At 36.1% G+C, this 23,063-nt stretch overlaps 1 protein-coding gene, 1 long non-coding RNA gene and 1 other non-coding gene across 3 annotated transcripts; 1 reads left to right on the plus strand and 2 right to left on the minus strand.

Annotated features, from left to right (window-relative positions):
- Positions 1-5,241: 5,241 nt before the first annotated feature.
- On the minus strand, positions 5,242-6,816 carry LOC122084070 (probable aquaporin PIP2-8). The gene is made up of 4 exons (XM_042652104.1): positions 6,402-6,816; positions 6,013-6,308; positions 5,729-5,869; positions 5,242-5,637 (listed from the first exon to the last, which is right to left on the minus strand). The coding sequence occupies exons 1-4, from the start codon at positions 6,688-6,690 to the stop codon at positions 5,518-5,520; spliced, it is 846 nt and encodes a 281-aa protein (XP_042508038.1). The 5' UTR covers positions 6,691-6,816; the 3' UTR covers positions 5,242-5,517.
- A 4,588-nt stretch (positions 6,817-11,404) lies between these two features.
- On the minus strand, positions 11,405-11,476 carry TRNAC-GCA. The gene has a single exon. It is a non-coding gene; the product is annotated as a tRNA-Cys (tRNA).
- Positions 11,477-21,302: 9,826 nt separating this feature from the next.
- LOC122083155 lies at positions 21,303-22,309 on the plus strand. Its single transcript, XR_006141576.1, has 2 exons — positions 21,303-21,884; positions 22,069-22,309. It is a non-coding gene; the product is annotated as an uncharacterized LOC122083155 (long non-coding RNA).
- Positions 22,310-23,063: the final 754 nt, after the last annotated feature.

Here is a 23,063-nt window from a genome sequence, read left to right on the forward strand (position 1 = left end):
GGGGGTGGCGTGGGGGTTGTTTAGAAAATAAATCAAGAAATAAACAACTTGGCCTAAAATAGTTGGAAACAGTTCTTTTATTCTTCCATTCAGTGGGAACATAAGAAGAGCTCAAAATCGTTTGCAAATCTGGTTTGTTCTTGTGTTCTAGTAAAAGGTACCAGCCATTTTTTTGTTTTAAGAACACCTTTAAAATAACAAAGTTTGGATTTAATTTATATTGTTCCCGATAAGTATCCTCTTGCCTCACTCGACTGAAAGAAAAGAAACCCTCGCTTGCAACCTCCTCACATGCAGTTCACCTCCACTTCCTCATGTGTCTGGGCATGTTGAATGGAAGCGGGTAGTATTCTCTTTCCCTCATAAAATATAGAAAAAGATGCCCTATTAAAAGAAGCTTATTCTAAAGGCTTTCTAAAAGATAATGAATATCTAAGCTTGATCAAATATAAATGAAGCCTTTGAGGATCTTAATATAAATGAATCAAGTCAAGGAATCCAAGCAAAAAAAATTATCTAATAAATTTGCATTTTCAAGTCCAATTTAATAGAGACAGTTCAACATGAGGGAGTGAAATTCACAGTTCACACAAATGGGCTTATGTTAAGGGTACAAATTATGCTAGACCCAACATGACAGATTTCAGAACCTTTGGTTGGGCTCCAACTGGAAAGTCCAGCTCAATCTATTACAGTTGGGCTTGGAGGAAAAATGATTAGGGAAGTAGGTGTTGATTTAAACCACATCATATGCAATGTGGCTTAAACAAAGGAACTATATTGTGTCAAGGTTAGTAAAGCAATCATTGAAGTGAAGATAACTGTTAGCCCAGTCTGTGAACCTGTGCCAGTAAGGGGGCTCAATTGGTTTATCAATTAATGGGTTCAGTTCAAGGTATGAAGGGTAGAAACGAGAATTAAATCGGTCAATGAACATTTTTTTTTCTTTTCATTCAAAACGAAATTAATAAATGTTTTCAGATGGCTCCAGATTAAATAGTTTAAAATAATGTACAAGGGGTAAATCTCTTATAAAACACTAGAGAGCCCATATAGAATGTCAGGACTCAGGACTAATCGCTCTTGGTGTATAATCGATTCAATAGCATATCAGTTCTCATTGATTCAAAATCAAACCCGCACCTTTTAATATGTGTTTTCATCTTTAAAACTATAAATAACCAAACAGCTTAATAAACAATTTCTCTATTACGATTCTTTGGTATAATTTTTCTTTTTTATTTTTGTTCACAAAAACAGCTTTGATTGCTTATAGTATCATTTATGGAGCTTGTTTCTATTTCAAAAATAATAATTTGATAAAACACAAAAACTAAAAAGAGATCAAGAGTCATCTATGTGTTTTAGCCAAAATTGATTTTCAGTTATGTTTACGCTGAACTTTAATAAGCACGTGCTTAAAATCTTAATATGGAGGGGTGTCATACTGTCATCTATGTGTTTTAGCCAAAATTGATTTTTAGTTATGTTTGCGCTGAACTTTAATGAGTATGTGCTTAAAGTCTCAACATGGAGGTGTAAAGTAGTCATTTGCTTTGTAATTAGAAATTCAAACCCCTTGCCCCCTCTTCTGCAGTCCAAAGTGGAGAAAGATAGTTATAAGGAAGATGGGTGAAGAGAACATCTCTTCATCCCATTTCCTCAAAAAATCACATAGGGATATCAAATTATTTCTCACAAAACTATTTTCCCAAATAGTTATTAAACCATTTTTATGTTTTGATAAAAAATTATTTTCATTAATGATTTTTTTTAAATAAGTAAAAATCAAAAATAAAAATGATATCAAAGAAGACGAGGATTTGATTTGATATATCAATAATCAATTTTCTTAATTTCCCGTTGGTCATGGGATCCACTCTATGCTTCTAGCAATAAACATAAAACTCTATGCTTCACAGGGGGTAATGGGTAGGTGTGTCACATAATCAGTGAAACCAGACTGAACCAACACATGATAAGTTTGGGGTATTGTGAATCCTGTTAGAACAATCATAGGGTTCAAATTAGAAACCCTAGTTGGAGAAACCACACAGGAAAACAAGAGCACAAATCTAATAAAATTATCAAATCATAGAGGATCGAATTGTACTTTTCACCAAGTATGTTGAAGACGATCGAAGTCGTTCTTCACATTTTTTTTCTCTCTTGGTTATGGATCTTCTACAACCCCTTAGACCTCATTGGTTCTCTCACTTCAGTAGTAAAGTGGGAAATAGTGAATAATGACTGTAGGGACCCAAAACCTAGTATTTATAATATTGTCATACACTCAAAACCTTAAACCACAATGGGTTGGGCCAACATATCCCTAAACGTCAGAATGGATCAAACCGGTTCATGCAACTTGACTCTCACTTATTTAATCAATCCGAATAATTAATTAAGCCCATAAATTCAACAATCTCCCATTTTAACTACATTAATTACAAGGATATCTTTTAAATTGGTGTAGCCCATAAAATCTCATTACATTAATCACTCTTGTTATGATTCAGTTGAAAAATCACTCACAACAAACGATAGCAGAAGATACACCTCAATATACGGCATATAACTTTCTATCATTACAAACATAACTAAATTTCTCAATACGAATCTATATGGGATATTAACATGAAAATATTGACACATCCTCAAATAACAATGTTGTCATTCTATGTAGGGCATGAATTGTGATATTAACCTTCACTGTGGCAAATCGTCTTTGATCTGAAGTTAATATCTAACTGTGGTTTTCCGCCTATAAACTGTGGCAAATATTGTCTTTAAATTGTGACAAGTACTACCTTTACAACTATGGCAAAAATATTACCTTTAACTGAAGCAATTACTGCCTATAAAACATTCTCAAATGAAAAAATAAAGCAATTAATAAATGGAATAATTGTGCATAATATAAATACTAAAACATAATCATAATTCATTAAACTATGTCCTAAAACAAACGAGCTAAGGTTTCAAAACATAAACAAGTATTCAACAAAAAAACAAAGTTCCCACTAATCAAGCATTTCAAACAACTCAATATAAAGAAATCCCAATTACTTGATGACATTTACTTCTAATCGCTCCCAATTGCTAATGATCAGTTCACCTCACCCTTTCTTAGTATCGTCATATTTATCATCCCCATAATTCTTTCTCTTTTCTAACCATTTCTTGAAAATGAAGCAGTCCTTCTTCACATGTCCTTTCTTGTGGCACCAGAAACACTCTACGTTGCTTATCTTCTCTTCATCCTGAGTATTCTGAGATGTGTCAAACTCTTGAGAGGCCTTAGTCTTGTCATATGGCTTGAAGTTTCCTTTGTTGGAAAAAAATTTTGTTCCTTCTGCTTGGTCCACTAGAAGATCCTTTGTGAAAAGTTACATGTGCACTCTCAAACCTGGTTTGTTTCAATTTTTATTCCTTTTGAGTGCAAATGGAAATAAGTTCATTTAAGCTCTAATTGTCCTTCAGTGCAATGTAAGTAGATTGGATAACTTTATACTGGCTAAGGAGGGCATTCAATGCAATGTGAACAATATATTTTTCATCGATCTGTATTCCAAGATCCTTAAGTTTACCAGCATCAGTAGCTACACCTAAAATGTATTCTCTAACATTTCCATTTCCATCATACCTTGTATTCATTAGCCTAGTCATCAATGTGGTTTTCTTAGCTTTCTTGTTATGTTCAAACCAAACTTTAATAGCATCCAAAAATTCTTTGGTTTCTATGTTCACGTATAATTTCAAGAACTGCATTTCTTAAACTTGGTTCTTTCAGTAAAAGTGCAACCGAACCACGTAGGAATCAAATTTGGGAAACAAAATCATATCAGAACAGGACCGGTTTTGTACGAGCATTGATCTTCAGAATCCAAGCAAGCTTTGATATGATTTGATATTGTTCTAGATCACACCAATACTACGTGGACCTCAACCAAAGCCCTCACACTAATATTCTTTGGAACCGAATACTGATTTCGGACCAAAAGCAAGAATGACAAAGGGAGAAAAACAGAAAGGTTCAGCATGAGCCCACGCCAAACCCAAACCCAAACCTGGCCCAAAAACCCCGAGGAGGACAGAATAGGTAGGGGCAGCAAGTCATAAGGGGTATCTAACTATCTATCTTCTTATCCTCCTTCGGCTGATGCTATTGCAGAAGAAAAGGAGGGTTTGTTTGCACACACGGAAAAGCCTGGAAGGTAAGTACGAACGTTGGATTCCCCTTAAACTGTGCACTTCCTTTTCTTTCGGGAAAAGTCCTGGGCCTAAAAGGTTAAGTAAGGACCTTTGGATTCCCCTTAAATTGTCATATTCTTTCTTGCAGTAAAGTAGAAGCTACAAAAAAAAGGAGGGGGGGAACTCATTTTCTTTCCTTTTCCCCAAACGGTGGTTTTAATCTAATCTACCTTTGATAGAAAATTGACAAAAGCAGACTACAAAACCTTACTAGCTCCACCACTCCCCCGGGCCCCACCCCCCCCCTCTTTCCTTTTCCCCAAACGGTGGATTTAATCTAATCTACCTTTGATAGAAAATGACAAAAGCAGACTACAAACCTTACTAGCTCCACACTCCCCGCCCCCCGCCCCCCGCCCCCCGCCCCCCACCCCAACCAAACGAACCCTTTCACCCTTGTGATAAAGGAGAACGCATGGGTACCTTATCCTGTCCCCCCAACACGTGGCAAGTACGGAGTGGTTCGTCCTCCGCAGTTTCTCTCTCTAAATATTATTCCACTCTCCTTTTTAAGTTGGAAGTGTAAGAGAGAGACACACATGGGGTCGCGCCAGCGTTCCCAACACCACATCCTTTCCAGAACGGACAACACAAAGAAAGAAAAGGACGAAAGGGGACCAATCACCTTTCACCAAGCACACTACCGCACCTAGCAACCAGGTCCCAGCCACAAGACAAAAAAGCATCTCCCGGCATCTCTATGTGAATGATTCTTCCAAAGTTCTAAACTGTAAAACGATAGATAACATTTAAAATTGGGATCAAAATCTGTGTTTTCCACTTTTCCTTTCTATCCCACCATTTCAGAAATATTTCACAGATATGATCATCATTCATCCCTACAATACAATACATGAGAGAGAGAGAGGGAGAGAGAGAGAGAGAGAGAGATATGAAGACAAGGTAACTGGTAAGTGGTAACACGATTATGATGATGATGGTGAAAATTTCCACCATTTTCAGGACAAAATTAAAGGCAAAGGGAAGTAACAGATCAATGAAAATGATGCCCCACCACTACTCATAAACAATAATAATACAGCTTTTTCACACAGATAGTAATATCCTCTTCCTCCGGCCCCCACCCCCAACAAGCCAAGATAAAATATAAATTACAGAAAGAAAAAATGGAGAACTCATCCTCTCTTACGCACACTCACACAGACCAAAGAAAGACAAATTAAAAAAAGAAAAGAAAACCCCCACTGATGGGAGGGGGAGGTAGAGGTGGAGGTGGGTGTTAGGGAATATGGGTTTCTTCTTTTAGTTGCTGGGGTTGCTCCTGAATGATCCCAAAGCTTTAATGGCTGCCGCTCTCAGTATGTATTGGTGGTATGCTGCTGCAGCCAGTGCTCCGACCAACGGTCCAACCCAGAAGATCCACTGCACACACCCAGATCATGATCAAAAAACCCATTAACTACAACCATCGACAGACACTTTAATTAAACCAGTATATTAAAGATCAACTTACATGATCATCCCAGACTTGGTCTTTGTTGTAGATCACTGCAGCGCCGAAGCTCCTAGCTGGGTTGATGCCCGTTCCTGTGATTGGGATGGTGGCCAAGTGCACCATGAAGACTGCGAACCCAATAGGCAAGGGAGCCAACACCTACTCATACCAAACAGAGCATGACGCCCAAAAAACGTTAAACAAGAATTATGAAGAGAAAGATCTTAATCAGGAAGCAACAGAGGTACCCTGAACCTGAAGAGGGGAAAGACTAACTGAGTGAGCTTGAAGCTACTACTTACAGGGACATGTGAGTCGCGAGCGCTTCTCTTGGGATCGGTGGCGGAAAAGACGGTGTAGACCAGCACGAAGGTTCCGATAATCTCAGCTCCTAGAGCTGTCCCGTTTGAGTATCCAGACGCAACTAAGTTTGCTCCACCTCCATACATGTTGTAATCGTGCTTCATGAACGCCTTCACCAGCCCAACTCCGCAAATAGCACCCAAGCACTGAGCTACTATGTAAGCCACAGCTCTGATCAGAGAAACCTTCCTCGCCAAGAACAGTCCGAAGGTCACAGCCGGGTTTATGTGACCACCTGCATTTCACGGAAGCAAAATCGTTACAATCACGCAGCAAACCATACAAAAAACAAGCTCTAAAAAATAAAGGGAAAAGTAGGATTTCGAACCAGAGATTCCAGCGGTGCAGTAGACAAGGACAAAGATCATGCCACCAAAAGACCAAGCGATTCCCAGAAGACCAACGCCATTACAGGGCCCAGTGGCAAAAGATTTCTTGTGACCGATAACTGTGGCTACCGTGATGTAGAGAAAGAGAAGGGTAGCGATGAACTCAGCGATTATAGCCCTGTAGAAGGACCAGAGCTTAATCTCCCCCATGTCGATAAGAGGGGCTGGAGGAGGGTCCGCGTAGTCCTTCCCATGGGATCCTCCTTCCTCACTCACTTCCTTCGACATCCTTCAAGCTCCCTCTCTGAATGGATAGATCTCCCCTTCGCAACAAACGCTTCACGAGCCTTTTGCCTTCTGAGCTTTCCCGAAACTTGACTGTGCTTCGCTGCTTAGACTCGAAGAATGTAGACACTGGTGGTAGAGGATGGGAGAATTTATGAAGCTCCAGATCCTCTGGACCACACTGTTCAACATCCTTGTTGGTCCATGAGTGGGACCCATTAAAGAAGGGTAATTAGGGAAAATAACATTGGCTCTTTTTTTTCTTCTAAAATAAAAATAAAAATAAAAATACATATTATATAATTTAGTGGGCATCCTGATTACGAGGACCAATGAGAGTGTAGAGTTTAAAACATGAGTCAAAATTATGGATAAGAGAGCATAATGAAAAGAAGGGTTCCGATGAGGGGGGATACTTACTGTTATTGATAAAGGGTGATTAAGAAAAAATAAAGTCATTTAAGAGAGAGAAAGAGTGGTGGGCCCACAACCAGCGAGACCCATGTGATCAGGTAATCATCTCTGCTTTTTGTAGCCCACAGTGTCTAGCCTGGCATCCAACAAAACCACGCTTGATGCTTCCAAAGTTCCAACGGTTACTTACAATAACTTTTCTCCACTCTTTCTCTCTCTAAAATTTTTTATAAGTTTAAATTACTGAAATGTCCCTTACCTTGGAACTGCTAGTATGACATAGGACAGACATGTACAGAGTGTCAGAGTGGAAACTCCAAAATACCCTTCTCTAGGATCTTCGAACCTGGAACCTTCTTCGGTTTCTTTAAGCTTAATCCTTCCTGATTACTTCGTACTTAATTGAGTATGAATTCCTTTAATAAGGTGTCATTATCTAGCAAATTACTAATTAATTAATCCATCATCCATGAGTAATGTTCCATTTTGTTTGTCCCGTTAATTATTGCGTTTGTACATTTGAAGTCGTTGTAGCATTCCTACTGATGAGTCGTCCCTTTCTTTCTATTCCTGAGAAGTCACCCTTTCGTCCTTTTCTTTCTTCCTTTTTTGGGTTCCCAAAAATGTCCCGCACCAACAGCCGGTTAACCTAAAAGCAACCATCGTTTCAACCGACCAGGATCTCCCCGCAAAAAGTTGTTGTGTTCGGTATGCATGTTCAAAAATCAAAATAGACTTTGGGTTTGGGTTTGGGTTTGGGTTTGGGTTTAGAACATAATTTGAGCGAAAAAAAAAATGAAGAGTCAGATTTCATAATACATTCTTGGAAATTATCTTATCAATAACAAGTGTATTGTTTAAGGGTAAAGGCTGTCTGGGTCTGGTTGGGTACGCTAATACCTTTGTGTTTATCTCTCTTTCACACATAATATGACTCTACTGTTCATTCAATGTATGATATTGTTTTGCCGCATCTTGTTGGTCTTTCTTCCATACCATTTACTCATAGAGCCCAACCAAATAAGCTATTTTGGTTTTCAACTCAAGGGGGAGGGCAGAATAAGACCCAATATTTTGTGTCGGGATGTTATTTTGGTTAGACCCAACAAGGTTAAAAGTTTTCTGTTCATGTTTGGGTCGGCTCATTGTGACCCAAAATCAACTCAAAATGACCTAAATTCATATTTATTTCCACATTTTAGGAGTAGATATTTACAACTCCACAAATTAACAATGTGTGAATTAGTACTCTTAATATTTATTTTTTTATTTTTTTTATTTGAAAAAATTAAGTTATACTAGGATGGATTATGTCGTATCATTTTTTGTTATGTTATGTTATTCTCATATCAACCCAAATGTAAAATAGTTCATGTCAAGTTTAAGTGATCCAATTAATTTTTCAGGTAATATCCGGGTTGGGCTGTTGAGTAGTATTTCAAATTTAGGTGAATTAATCCAAATCATTATACCAAAATCCAAACCATTGGAGTTGCCACCTTTGGCCCCATGGAAAGGTGTTCTGATATCGATAATAGGCACGAGCTCTAATTTTTTCTCCCATCAAGGGATTATAGCTATGGGAGTTATCCTTGAGTCGAAAGATGATGTCTCATCATATTTGTTGTACTATTCTAATCAGATGACTCACCATATATAGTGTCATTATCTTTATGATTTTAGATAATCACAATCATAATGTAAAAATCATATCCAATCAGTGACTAAATAGGAAAAATAATTTTTTTATTCTTTAATTCGATCTCTAGTTCTCCATTCAAGACCGCTGTCTACAAAAATTAGATAAAAATCTTGGAATTTTTAAATCAGTATAAGAGAGCTCAACAATGATTTATGATAAAACCATAACATATATAAGAGGGCAACAAAATCATTTCATATGAATAAGGAGAGAAATATAGAGGCGTGATCCCTTATTATGTGTATAAGGTGGTTTTACAATTAATGTTATGAAATTAGCAAAAATAAACACATACTTCATTGGAAAGCCAAGCTCATGGAGAAACTACAATGCTTCTAAGCAATATTATGCCAAGTTGGATGATGGTACCTTTATTAACTACCAATCAATTCAACCATGGCTAATCTCAACTGCTAAGTTCAATTTTATAATTCTTACTCCACCTGTCTAGAATTCAAATGAGATTCCCATGGAAAGTTATCGCTAGTTGTTAATCACAAGTTGTAAGTTGTAACTACTTTTTCCCTTTTATTTTTCCTTCATTTTATCACCTTAATGTAGGCCATCCTTACCATTACTTTTGTCCTTTCAAGACATAAGGTAAATCTTATTGGGTATATGCCCTATCTTTCACCCAAAAAACTTTAACCAAATCCATAGTGGCACAATGACTGACATTGACTACACACATCAGCAAAAATAAGCAAACCGTCTAAATAGTATAGTACACTTTACATCTCACATTGAGAAAGTACGTGGCACAAGAAATGCACCACTGAGATGCAACATAATTATTTCACAAATAAAAAGGTAATAAATCATTTCATATTGAGAGGAAGAGAGAGAGAGAGAGAGAGTCTAATTATTAGGGATGTAATCGGATTGAATTCGGCTCGAATAGGAGTCTATCCGAATATGAATCATTTTAATAGAAGTCTATTTGAATTCAATCTGTTTATCTGATTGGATATCTAAATTTCTATTAAATTCGAATTCGCTTATATTAATGGTAATCGAATATTATCCAATCCGATCCATTTAACAAATGAATATCGAATATTCGAATCCGAGAATCCGATTATAACTTAGACTTTTTTGTTTGCCCGTGTGTAATTTTAAATGAAAGCCATCACACATGCTCACTCACTTACAACAAATACAGAAATCAATTCAAGCAATTTAGTTTTGAATCACATAGCCTAGAATCATAACAAAAATCAGCTTTATTAGCTTAATCCAAATCTGTTTTTGGTTCAAATGTTGAGAAGATATGAGACATGGAGAATAAATATATCTTAAAAAAACACTTGGTACTCCAATAAGTACAAAAATCCATCATGACCCGCATCACATATGATTTTTCTACACTATTATTATGTAATGAAAATTAATATATTTACTTAATATTATAATGAAAGAAACAGATATGAATATTCTTTACTATGGGATAGTTAAACGAATCAAATAATAATCGGTCAAAAACTAAGATTATCATATTTGTATCCGCTTAGTTTTTGGATCGGATCGGATAATTTATGGATATGCATTTTTCGAATATGAACCGAGGTCGAATACGAATTTTTTTTATCCATTTACATCCCTAATAATCATCTCGTAGCTCATAAAACTTTTAATTTCCCTAAATTTATAGTCATCAACTCATTCGATGAATTTATTTTTTAGTTTGGTTGAGAGCATCCTAATCCACATAGCACCTGTAAAACTATTTCCATTTCATCTACTCAATTCTAACTCATTGTGCAATGGCTTTTATTGTCTCCCCCAACTTATTTATAATTTAGTTAAATAAAAAGTTAAAGAGCTAATAGGACTTTAAAGAGAATAAATATAGTCAACTATAGTATTTATTATTAATATTATTTATTTTTTATTATGATTAATTCAATAATATATTCAAGGGAGAGGATTCTCTACCTGCTTGCTTGGAATCATAGGGGCCAATCGCAATATGCACTGAAAGAGCAATAGAGATGGACCAATCGCAATATGCACAGAAAGAACAATAGAGATGAAAAATTTTCAAATTCATGAGAGTGAAAGGTATCATATTACCTCCTTTTATGTGTGTGAACTGCAGAGATGCGACATTGTCAAGTTGGATTTTCTTTTCTATTGAAATTATCTTGATCTCATTTTTTTCTATCTTACCACTAACTCTGCTCTACCAATATATATTATGATCAATGATAGGCTATGAAGTTTAATATTCTTCTTCAATTGCATTCTGTCAGGATCATACCAAAAATAAACCAAATTTCAGGCAGCCAATACCAATTATTAAATCCCTGTGATGTGTTGCTAATGCCATCTACCAGGCTACCATTAGCAACCTCTTCTCCCCTCCTCCTCCTCCTCTTAGTTTTTTATTATGAGAATCATTGTTTTTTAATACTAGAATCATTGGACACAAGTGGACAAATAATTGCTCACCAGAATGGAAAAGTTGAGTTCATAATTGGATTACCTCACCGTTTATTTCTTTTTTCGTTTCTCTTTATCCTCATTGTCCTTACCAAAAAAAAAAATTCCTTAATTTGTATTTTTCCTTTCGCTGGTTACAAAAATAATAGCAACGTTTTGAGGGCCCAACCGGGTTCGAACCGGTGACCTCTTGATCTGCAGTCAAATGCTCTACCACTGAGCTATGGACCCATATGTTATAAAGAAAGTTACAGTTATTATATAATACAATGTCTTAATACTTACAACCATTGGATAAACTATTTTTTTCAAATTTCTAATATACATTCAATCATATTTTGGCATTCATCCTATGTATATCATGCACGCCTGCCATACTTCGGCAAGTGCTATCCATTAAAACTAAAACTTGGCATATGAACATGGGATTTGGTGATTTATATGTTCACAAAATTTGGACCCCTCAACCAGGAAATATATATATTTTTATATATTTTGTCCAAACTTAAATGTAGGGGGAGAGTCTTAGGTTGTGTTAGTTATGCATTATCGGAATAGATTGGTTCTAAATGCATTTTGAAACATGATGATTTTCTATTTTCTAGCTTAAAGAATGCGTGATATACCTAAAATGTATGTCGGGAATGCATACCAACATGGATATGGTTCTTTTCTTGAGCGGTAATCGCCTAAGTCAGCCCATATCTATATGGACGATCGACACATATCTAAGCGATGATCCAACAACTGTGCTTCTATCGACAAAAACAAATGTGCTACACAGAGAGCTATTGGATCATTGCTTGGACACATCTGAATCGCCTAGGTAGCTATGGGCAAGACCTGGGTGATCACAACTCATGATAGGATACCGATCCTGCCAACACAACCTACATAAATATTTGGGTTGGGTATCGTTACCTTATCACATGGCTACTGAACCAACATAGTGACCAATCAGGGCAAACACACAGGAATCCAACTAAGGAGACATGATGGTCTTTTCACCAGCTCTTGTGTCTATAAATTGGGGTGCTCTACCGTGTAAGGGTCTTTTTTTTCATAAATACTTTGTTTGATTACAAGGGGAATAAAAAAGAAGGAAAGTTAAAAATTCACACCTAAAAAAAAAAAAACATTTATAACAATTACATCATGTGATTATTTCAATGATTTCAAATCATTCATATAATTTTTTTTTTCATTTTACACTTTATCCAAATCTCTTTAATTTTCTATCCAAAAAAATATCTTTGATTTAAAAATAATATAAAAAATTACAACAAACATAACTAAATACGATAAGAAATCTAAGTCGTTTATACAACACGAGGTAATGATTATAAAAAAACATATGATTTAGATTTGAATTTTTTTTCTTCTCTTCCTCTTTTATTTTCCCTTACAATCAAACCAAAACTAACCTAAGGGATCAACAAAAAAAAGCTTTTTTTTTTTTCAATTATTTGTTTTAATTTTGTATTTTTATTTTTATTTTTCGGAGTTTTAAATCTGTTTTAAAACATACAAAACCATTTACATGTAAGCGTGGTCGGAGGAGGCCCCCAACATGTCTTTCAACATTCTCCGACTTTCCCATGGTTCAATCATGAAACATGATCTAGAGTTCTCCGGAACCACGCGATCGGCAATAAGATCACGTGTAGAACATGTGGCGCCAGTTGGCATGTCTGACAGGTGCTGGAGAACTCTGAATAATGATAGAGATACATACAAGTGGGCCCAGACCGGAGTCCTGAATCCGGACCATCACCACTATCTGGAACGCATAAACTGGGCCCGACCTCTCAATCAATGGACTTTTTCTTTTCGTTTCCGCAAAAGCAAACAATTTTTAGCGAGAAAGTCGTGGAGAAGGGAGCTGTGGAAATTTCTTTTATTTGTTTATTATGAGCTCACCTACCACGTGATGACACGTTTACCAACACCCATCCATCGGGGAATGGGGAGATGCTTCCTGAGTCTTCTAACCGTTGAGAGGACCGTGACTGCCCTCCTTTCCGTGCGAGACTACAACGGTCATATTCTAGTGATGGGAAATGGCTGGCAAATTTCTGGGTGGGAGAGGACTAAAAGGAAGGCCCAGACAATTTTAAATACGACGAATGAAAGCGACTACTCCGTTTTACACAGCAAAAAGCCGGAAAGTGGACCCCACACATTTCCGCCCACAGATTCCCAAGGCGATTATAATGATAATATGCTTAAGAGATAAGTTTAATGTTTACTTGTCAATCAATAAAATTTTAATTTGCTACTTCTAGAATTACCAAATTACCCTCTCATTCTATTGGTGCACCTTTTTTTCTTTTTTTGTGATAGGATTTTATTGAGCAACCAGAGGGATAATACAAATTCCCGAGGACATTGATGGCTAAGAGAGATGAAAAACCACGTGCCACTAGCTTCCAAGTCGATATTCCAATCGAGAGGCCACGCTGGGCTTTAGAGAATTTGTTATCGGTTGTTTTTGGCATCCTAGTGTTTGAGAATAGACACAAGTCATGAAGTAGTGTTCTTTATTTGTTAAGATTAAATTTTCTTTATCTGCATAGAAGAATTTACCATGGATCAAGGTATCACCATTATATTGGTCAATATGTATCCATATCTTTGCTACCCAATATCGATCGAAGGTATCATCTATTTTTTTACATCATGCCTAATATGATAAATACGACTCAATTTGTATCACATTATTGGTGATCACTAAAAACACCAATATAGATACCTAAAACTTTGTTCTCCACTCATCCATGGAGTGTGGTAAAGAAACTATTTTTTTAGTAAAAATAAAGAAGGGAAACATTTTTTTTTTAATCCTTTCAATTTTACATTCTACTCTAAAAATCTATGGATTATACATCTAACTATGGCCCCCTTGAAGGATGATACAGCTATTGCATTTATTAATTATCTAGGAAATGTTGTAGATGATTATATGTAAAATCTAGTCTCAATATCATTTACCTTTCTATGTATTAGCTATTCTAATAATTTTTCTTAGCCATTACCATAATATTATATGGGTAAAATCTTGACACGTCTTACTTTTCACAATACTTTTAAGACTAATCTAACTTGCCAGATATCACAAATTCACAATCAACAACTTCTTTTGGCTTTTACAAGAGAAAAAAAAAAAAATCCTTAGATTATGTTTGGAAGTCTAAAAAAAAATTAAAAAAATGAAGAAGACAAAAATTATTATGATAAGGAAATAATTGATTAATGTCTTTTTCTCTCCTGAATTTCATTTCTTGGCTTCCAAACATATCGACTTAACGGTTCAAATCAAATGCAAGATTAAAGAAAATCTAGTGGATCTAGCAGAGCCACATGGCCTAGTACCTAATCAATCCATCTTGATTTGGATGGTCCCCTATGTCGCCATAATGTCGATTAATTCCAAGTTCTCTATCGCCTTTCAAAGCCCATAAATTAGGATTCTAAATTATAGATTTCTCTGTGTTGGGAGGCCCAAGGAGAGTCCCTAGTCTCTACACACCTAACTATAATTATGAAGATAACATTTTGTGTACTTAATAGATTTCGTCTCGTTCATGCTTCCCAAGTAGGTTGTGGTCTCTTTCCTTCATCCTTTCTATGAATCTCTTATATAGATTCATATGAATTTAGGACCTAACGCATCAAGGAGGAAAAAAGAAAAAACTGATTTAATTTTGTGATTACTAGGGAAATGCCTCTTGTCGATAAGAGACCCCCTTGGGCCACATAGGGGAACTTTGTCCCATAATTACTTGATTGAAACATTTTGCTTATGTTTATTTATTCCCCAATATGTATCAAGTTTTTTGCAGGTATGTACATAAAGTAACGTTTTCGTCGGACCAATGGGTGATAGTGGGCATGCCAAGACTTAAACCTACAATCAGCCAACTCGAGCGATGATGGATCGAGGACATTTTCACCACTAGGCTACCATTGATCATCAACACAGTCTATTTATTTGGATCTAGGGAATAGATGAGAGGTACAAATACCATTATATCTTATAAGATAATTTAAGGGTGGAGGATTGCTATCAAGCTTTGTGGCCCTTACATTAGCATGGGGACCAATGAGAGTGAACAGAGACATCCAAATATGGGTGAGAGTTTTCATTCCATTAGGTGAATTGGTCATTTTGCTCTTCCTATGCATAAGCGCAAGTTCCACCTAACCTTGTTTTCTCCATAACTTAATAATTAAATTTTAGTTCACCTGTGCTTTACTAATGATGCGACCATGTGCTTGGATTCATGTATCATCATTAACTTTCACTATGTATTATACATAATCGAAACTACCCTTTTCATGGCAATTTGTCGATGATCAAATATTTTAAATTATGATAAGGGTATTTATTAGTCTATGTCGATTTCCAATAGATATCAATTAAATTGGTCCAATTCTAGATTAAAAGAACAATTTCTTGTTTAGAAAAAAAAAAAACACATTTTTGACTATATGTATGAATCGATATGATACCAAGATTTATAACATGATGGCCAAGAGATTACTCTTTCATCCTAGGTGAAGAGAAACACAATGCTTTTAATTTAAAAGAATGAGATGCGATAAATCACTATTTATCCAAAAATAAAAAATAAAAGGTGAAGGATATGATAACAAAATCTTTGAAAGGGTTTAGGCTCTATGTACCATCGGCATATGGATATTCCTTAGCCTACTCTTAGGGGCAAAAACTTGATCGAATGGGGCAGAGAGATTACTGATGGTTGTGTGCACCCTACATCAATGCAAGAGCTAATGAGGAAATGAGTTGGAATCGTCAAATCATTAATCACATGATCATTTTTTCCTCTCTGTGAGTGAGCACAAGTTGTATACAACGGCCCCAAACAGCGATGCTTCACCACACTGAAGAGATAATTTTTATTTTGATAAGGCGCTGGAGAGATAATTATGACCTTAGATTCTGTACCAAAATATTTTTCAAGAGAACCGTCCTTGGTAGGGACAAGGCTAAAAAGAGGGTGGTTACACCGGTTTGAATGTCAGACCCGGTATTTTTTTTTTTTTGCCCTTTAATCCCAGTGCTATGATATGTTCCAACACATGAAAGTGTCATATTGCACAGGAGGAGTTTGAGTGCAATAGGGTAATTTTCTTTGGTACAACAATAGGGTAATATTAAACAGACCGAAAATATTATGTAATGAAATTTTCTGATTGAACTTTTCCTTACTTTAATGCTTTTGTTTTATATGATTAATTTGAATATGAAAATGTTGTAAACACTGCCGGTACTGCATGTCCTTTATACTCTCTCTCTCTCTCTCTCTCTCTCTCTCTCTCTCTCTCTCTCTCTCTCTCTACCATGTGGGTCCTTTCCATATAAAAATTGTGAACATTCTCTTATACGCCAACTAAATTGATGTACATGTGGCATTAGATAAATTTTAAAATTATTAATCTATGTTCTTTCTAATCCCAATTTGATTGCCATAAGAGTAAATTAATCACCTTTAAAATAAATTTAACTTAAAGAAAAGCTGCTCTTTAATTATTTACTTGAGCTAGGATTGTTGTCTTTTCCATTCTCTTAGAATGTGTCATACCTAGCTTTTTCAATTAGGCTCTATTTATATTAATATAAAAGTTTTGATAAAACAAAATTTACTGTAAAAATAGATTTTTCATTGTTTGTTTTACACTTTAATTCTTCATAGAGGAGGAACTAAAGAACAATAGTCTAACATTTAGCACCCATCTTGAAGTTTCACAACCACCATTGATAATTTTTTCTTGATTTCAAATCCCACTACTCTAATTAAGAGATTTATTGTAAGTGGATTATGCCGATTTCATCATTAAAAAATTTCTCACATATTATTTTAAAAATATATTTTTTTAGATAAAATGTATCTCTAAGTCTTCAAGGCAAGGTGTACCAGTACTTCTATGAACATATTTCTCCTTCTCGAATGAAACAATATTTCTGCCCTTTTATGTACAATATTGTCTTGTTGAACCCTATTGATGAACTTTCTGCTTTCTATACTACTTACTCAAATAATTGTCCCCCATATTTTTTTTTGGGTAAAAACCCATTTTTCTAATGTTTACTATCATATGACAACCGTGCTTACTACTGGTGTAACATATAGCTAACATTCATGTGTCTATTTATCTTCTTTATATATATGAAATGATCTTATTAGCATTTTAATGTTGTTGCTTCAGAACAACTCTCTTTTTACCTTTTATATATTAATGTTAAATTTCTGTGAAGGCATTTTACCAGAAAATTTTTGCGAAGGCATTATGTTTTGTCGTGGCTCAAAGGTAAGAGTTAGTTTGTTTGTATTAGGCAACTTGGAATATACCATCTGGCATGTTTTGTGGAGGAGGATCATGAGTTAATGATATAGGGTTGGACCCTTCAACAAAAAATAAAATAAAATAAGTTGTAAACTTCAAGGGCCAATAAAAAAGAATATGAATGATTTATATTTATGTATATAGAAGATGAAGACTTTAATCATTGATGAGCAGAAAGATGGTCCATTCTTTTTTCTTTTCTTCTGAAAAAGGTTGGTCCAGTCCAGTTAGCAATGAGGGCGGTCGGTTGGATGTTGCCAAAACACCCTTCTGTAAATTGCAATCAATAGTTCTTTTTTTCACATGAAATTAAGGAAAGCTCATTAATCAGAGTTTAAATATGTTGGAAATAGTTTAAGGTGGTCGATCGTCTTTGCTATGATAGATATTAGGGGTGAAATAGGGTTGGGATGAGCTGGGTTTCTTAAAATCTCAATTTAATATTAGGTTTTCAAAACTCAACCTAGGTCAATTTAACTTTGCTAGATTCGTATTCATACCCAACTTTATAGAGCATCGGGTTGAGTTCAATTGACCTTGATTGGTCCTGTATTTTTTATTTTTTTTTTCCTACTGAGGCTTACAAATGTTAAGTTTATACTTACTGAAAGGGAGTGGGGAGATATTAAAACTATGGTCAACCTTTTTTCACCCTTAATTCATAAATTTGTAATAAGCAATGTTGTCAAATTGATTATAAGATAGACATTTTAATCATTTGGCATCACTACATTTTCGAAAAACTAGACAGGCCTAATTTTGGCCCAATTCTTCATAATTGTTACTATATTTAAAGTTCATATCAATACATGACAAGAGACACAAAGATATTCTATATAACAAAAATGGGGGAAATTGTTTGGCCAATTGATCGTCTTAACTCAATAGATAAGAGTATGTGGTTTGTGTAACAGTTTGTCTAACACATGATGTGGGCTTAGGAGAAGGGGAACACTATTACTAAATACAATAATATATTAGGGTTAAAATAAGGCTGGGCCGTGTTGACATTAATAATCAAGTTAGACAGGGTTCAAGCTTAGGGCGGGTTCAGACCGTCAAAGCCAAACTAACACCCCTAATAGCCACTATCATTTCATCATGGATGGTCATAACATGATCATTGGTGATAAGGACATGATCATTGGTGATAATGACGTAAATGGACAATAAATTGAAAATTTGTATTTGATTCATATTCGTATCTGTTTAGGGGAATTTGTATTCGAAAATCATTATCTGAAAAATATATGAATTCGTTCAAAAGCTATATTGTTCAATCTAATTATAAAAAAAATAATTAAATGATAATTTGATGGGATTGAGTTCGTTGTTAGGTTGCATAGCGTGTGCTAGCACCTCCCTCTGTATCTCTCTCCTCCCACAATAGGGGGCGAATATTTTATTTCATATAAAGGAGAAAAGAGATAGACATAAGGAGGCGCTAGCGTACATAGCTTGGGTGCGTTATTTCTCCATGGTTTTATGAACGAGGCAATAAATCTTTGCTTGTCGAATAGACGCTACACCAATGCGGAGGCCAATAAGAGCATGAACAAAGGCATCAACATCAATGGAATTTTTAATTTAACATGGGGTGGGGTTGTAATTTTGTGCACTCCTATGTTAGGCATAAGGGCCACACAACCAAGTACTATTCTTTTTCCATTTTAGAAATATATATATTAATACATCCCTAGTAGTAAAAAATTTCGGGTGGGGTAAAATACCTTTATTAGTTGACAAAAAATTAAATGAAAGAAAAGGATTCTTAGGAACATCTATACGATTCAAATAGGAACTCCAACATCAACCCTAGCGGATAGTGACTTTGGTTCATCAACATCAACCATAGTTGAGTTTTTGTTTCCTCCGATTCTCCTTTTTTATTCTTCTTTCCTTCACGCAAACAGTTAAGAATGTAAATGAATAATTAAAAATTAGTATTTAATTCGTATTTATATCTATTTAGGGAATCAATTTAAAAAAAGGGCATCCGAAAACTATCTGAATCTGTTCAGTACATAAACCGTATGGGGCAACTAATTGCAGTTATTCCAATCAAACCGCAATCGTAGATCATGGATCTATTGCATCGATAAAAGGAATTCTGTTATTCTGGTGCACGCGACTGACGCGAGTATCTTGTAGTGCCGTTTAGATCATGGCCCATTTCCGGTCTTCTCTCGGTGGGGCTATGGCTGGCAATATTTTTTAATTGGGCCACCAAGGCAAGCCCAGGCGTGGGCCCGGGCTGGCATAAAGCCAATCCTACTTCTGTCAATCTTATTTCTATTTAACTTCCTTTCAAAAAACTATGTTTTAGTATTTATATTTACTTCATCTGATATGTGACAGTCGATTTAGACTTTTACCTAATTAAAAAAAAAAAGCACATGACACATGAATTAGGGAGCTTGGAGATATTTGGGCCCACTTCACCATCCATGTGCAAATATTCATGTTCCGATGGGGACGCAACATTCGCAAAGTGAAAAAAGAAAAAAATCAACATAACATATAGCATACTAAAAAAAATTGGGACAAAGTTTTCTCTCTGAAAGAGGTCTTGCACCATAGACATAGGGGATGTACAATGGTCAATGTGTCCTCCTGGGGACACCCCTGTGTTTGGACATAGAGCCACACTTGGATAGAAAACACTTATCCAAGAAAATTTTAGCATATTGTTTCCTACATATTTTTTTCTGCTTTCTTATTTAGCAACTGTGATCTTGAGTAGTAGCAATAGTCATGTATAGATGAAGTTGTTAGCTTATCCTAGTTCAAACACTTCGAAAACAACTTGTTTTCACTAAAGTGGTAAAAAAAGTTGCAACTTACTTTTTCCGCCTTATATATTTTTTCCAAATGAGGGAGTTAAAAGTAGTTTACAAGCTATGGAGAAGGAGTGCCATAATTATCAAGTCATGAGGTCATGCCCAAGCCCGGCCCATTTGATAATTGGCCTATAGGGTTGAACCTGGTTAGAGTCCACTAATCATTGGGCCGAGCTAAGTTGTCACACTTTATGCTACATAAGTTCTTTGTTTTTTTTGTTGGAAAAAAAGGAAAAAAGACTAGTAAATACCAGTATACTCACAAAACCTACTCATTTATGATCCAAGTGGTTCAATTATCTGGTCCGGTCAATTTTTTCACATACTGGCAAAAGCCCATAATGTTGGGATTCAGCATAAAAGGTTACTTAACTGAAAGGATTGGTTTCATAAAAGAAAAAAATAGAGAGAGGGCTTAGAATTCCTAATCTCCCTCCAGCAAGAAAATTACCTCGCCCCTAACAGAGTTAAGGCAACAATGCTCTATGATCAGCTAGCTCAATCGTTGCTTGGTTGTATGGGGCATGTTAGCACGCGTAGTAGTTTGATTGCTTTATAAGCGTTGACACACACCAGAAAAAAGCAAGTTTTTCAGCGAACAAGCAACGGTGGGTGGAATTGATCCTTTTAAAGGGATAAGATCGAGTGAACAGAGTCGATGTGCTTAACTGCTGTTTTCAGCTATCCACATTTACTTCTTCTCGCTGAGATTTCCTTGCTAAACTCAAATGGAGACTGCAAGCTAACCCGTCTGTTTCATGGGCTGAAGTAGTTGGACTGAAATGCTACTAAGATACCACCATTTCGGGATGCAGGCCCAGTGAATAAATTTTCGTGGGCCTGGAAGGCCTAGATTACCTTTTCAAGACAACGGTCAATTGGGCCACGAACTCCATTTCTTCCTCGGACTCAAAATAAATTTTACAAAATTTTGTTAAAAATTAATAAAATTATGGGAAAAGACTAGGTATGGTAACCCATTACCCAAGAATAAAGTATGCTGGCGTCTACGGGCTGTCAGATGGAAGATAAAAAATCTCATCCACATGAGCCATTGTCTTACAAGACTTTCCCAATATCACCGCTCCACCGTCGTCCTTCCTCTTCTTCTTCTACCTTCCTCTTTCCTCACGGCCTCCGCCTGCCTCCGTTATAAAAAAATTGCCCATCCCCGCTGCCCCTCTCTCTCTCTCTCTCTCTCTCGCCTGGTCGTCTTCTCACAATACCGCCGCTCCACCGGCTTCCTTCCTCTTCTTCTTCTACCTTTCCCTTCCCTCACGTTCTCTGGCTGCCTCCGTTCTAAAAATTTGCCGATCCCCGCTGCCCCTCTCTCTCTCTGGCCTAGTCGTCTTCTCTATTTCCAACTCTGGCGTCATCATCAGATGGGCCGATGCAACCCCCTAGGCCCTCTCTCTAGACAACGTAAAAAGGTAAGCCGCCCATGGAGCAGCTTCACCTTTGCTGCTACAAAAAAGAGTTTTTTTTTTTTTTGAATGTTGTCTACCAGTACTATTTGTTAACCGCATTTCCAAGAGCACCTTCCTGTGAATCCCCTCTACTACCCTCTTCTCACCTAAATTGGTTTCTTCTTTCTTTCTTTCTTTTTTTTCTAAGATTTTCTTCCGTTGCACTATGGAGAGTAGTGTGGAGGTTGCAGAGGTGGGAGCGGCGGGAGGAGAGTGGAAGGATTTTAGAGCTATGAAGAAAGGAATTGAAATAATTAAAACTAGAGGACAAGGGTGGGAGGAGATCCAATGTAGAGCAGGGAGAGGGAGAGGGAGAGGGAGAGGGGTGGGAAGACTGAAGCGCCTCAGAGATCAGCTGCAAAGGTAGCGGGATGAGGGGAGAGAGAAAGAGGAAAAAAAAAAAAAAAGGTATGGCAAGGTGGATTGCATTTGAAATATCTTTTTCCAACGTTTTATTTTAAGATTGATTAAATCTCTTACTAAGATTCAGGGAGCCCGCAGGCATCTGCCCCTTTTTTTTTTTTATATATATTTTGTTTCACTTGTTTGATAAAATTCTAGGGTTTCTATGGTCCCAAATAATATTTGGGCTAAAAAAAAAAATCTTGAACATTAATGGTATTGGCACCCATGGAGACCCCACCCTCTTTACCAAAAAAACGGAGAACCCCACCCTCCCTGTATTAGTGTATGTTTTCCCCTCATTTAATTATATTAGAAAGGTTGAGTTTTCCTTTCATCCATGGTGAACGAGGAATCCCTTCACCATAGGTTTCTAAACCCTCAAATTGAACCCAAAAAACATAAAGGTTATTTGCTGACAATGAGTAATATAGGATGTGAGAGTTAATAATGAATCCACAACTCACATCACAAATTTAACCAAAAATTCCACATCATGAATGGAGAAGTAATTCTTCTATATGGTGTTTTTTTTTTAGGTAAAATCCTTCTATATGATTGAAGGAAACTTTTGCCATAAGCTCTTCTCGTTGAATATGTTCAACCAAAAAACATCAATTAGTAGAATAAAGGAAAGTAAAACTGATAGAAAATTATAATATAATGAAAAATAAGTCTAAAAGACAATGAGGCCCTAATGCCTATACATAAAAGGGGGCAAAATGACCACCATGCCCCTCA

This window comes from Macadamia integrifolia, chromosome 7 (assembly GCF_013358625.1).
Source record: "Macadamia integrifolia cultivar HAES 741 chromosome 7, SCU_Mint_v3, whole genome shotgun sequence".
NCBI lineage: Eukaryota > Viridiplantae > Streptophyta > Magnoliopsida > Proteales > Proteaceae > Macadamia > Macadamia integrifolia.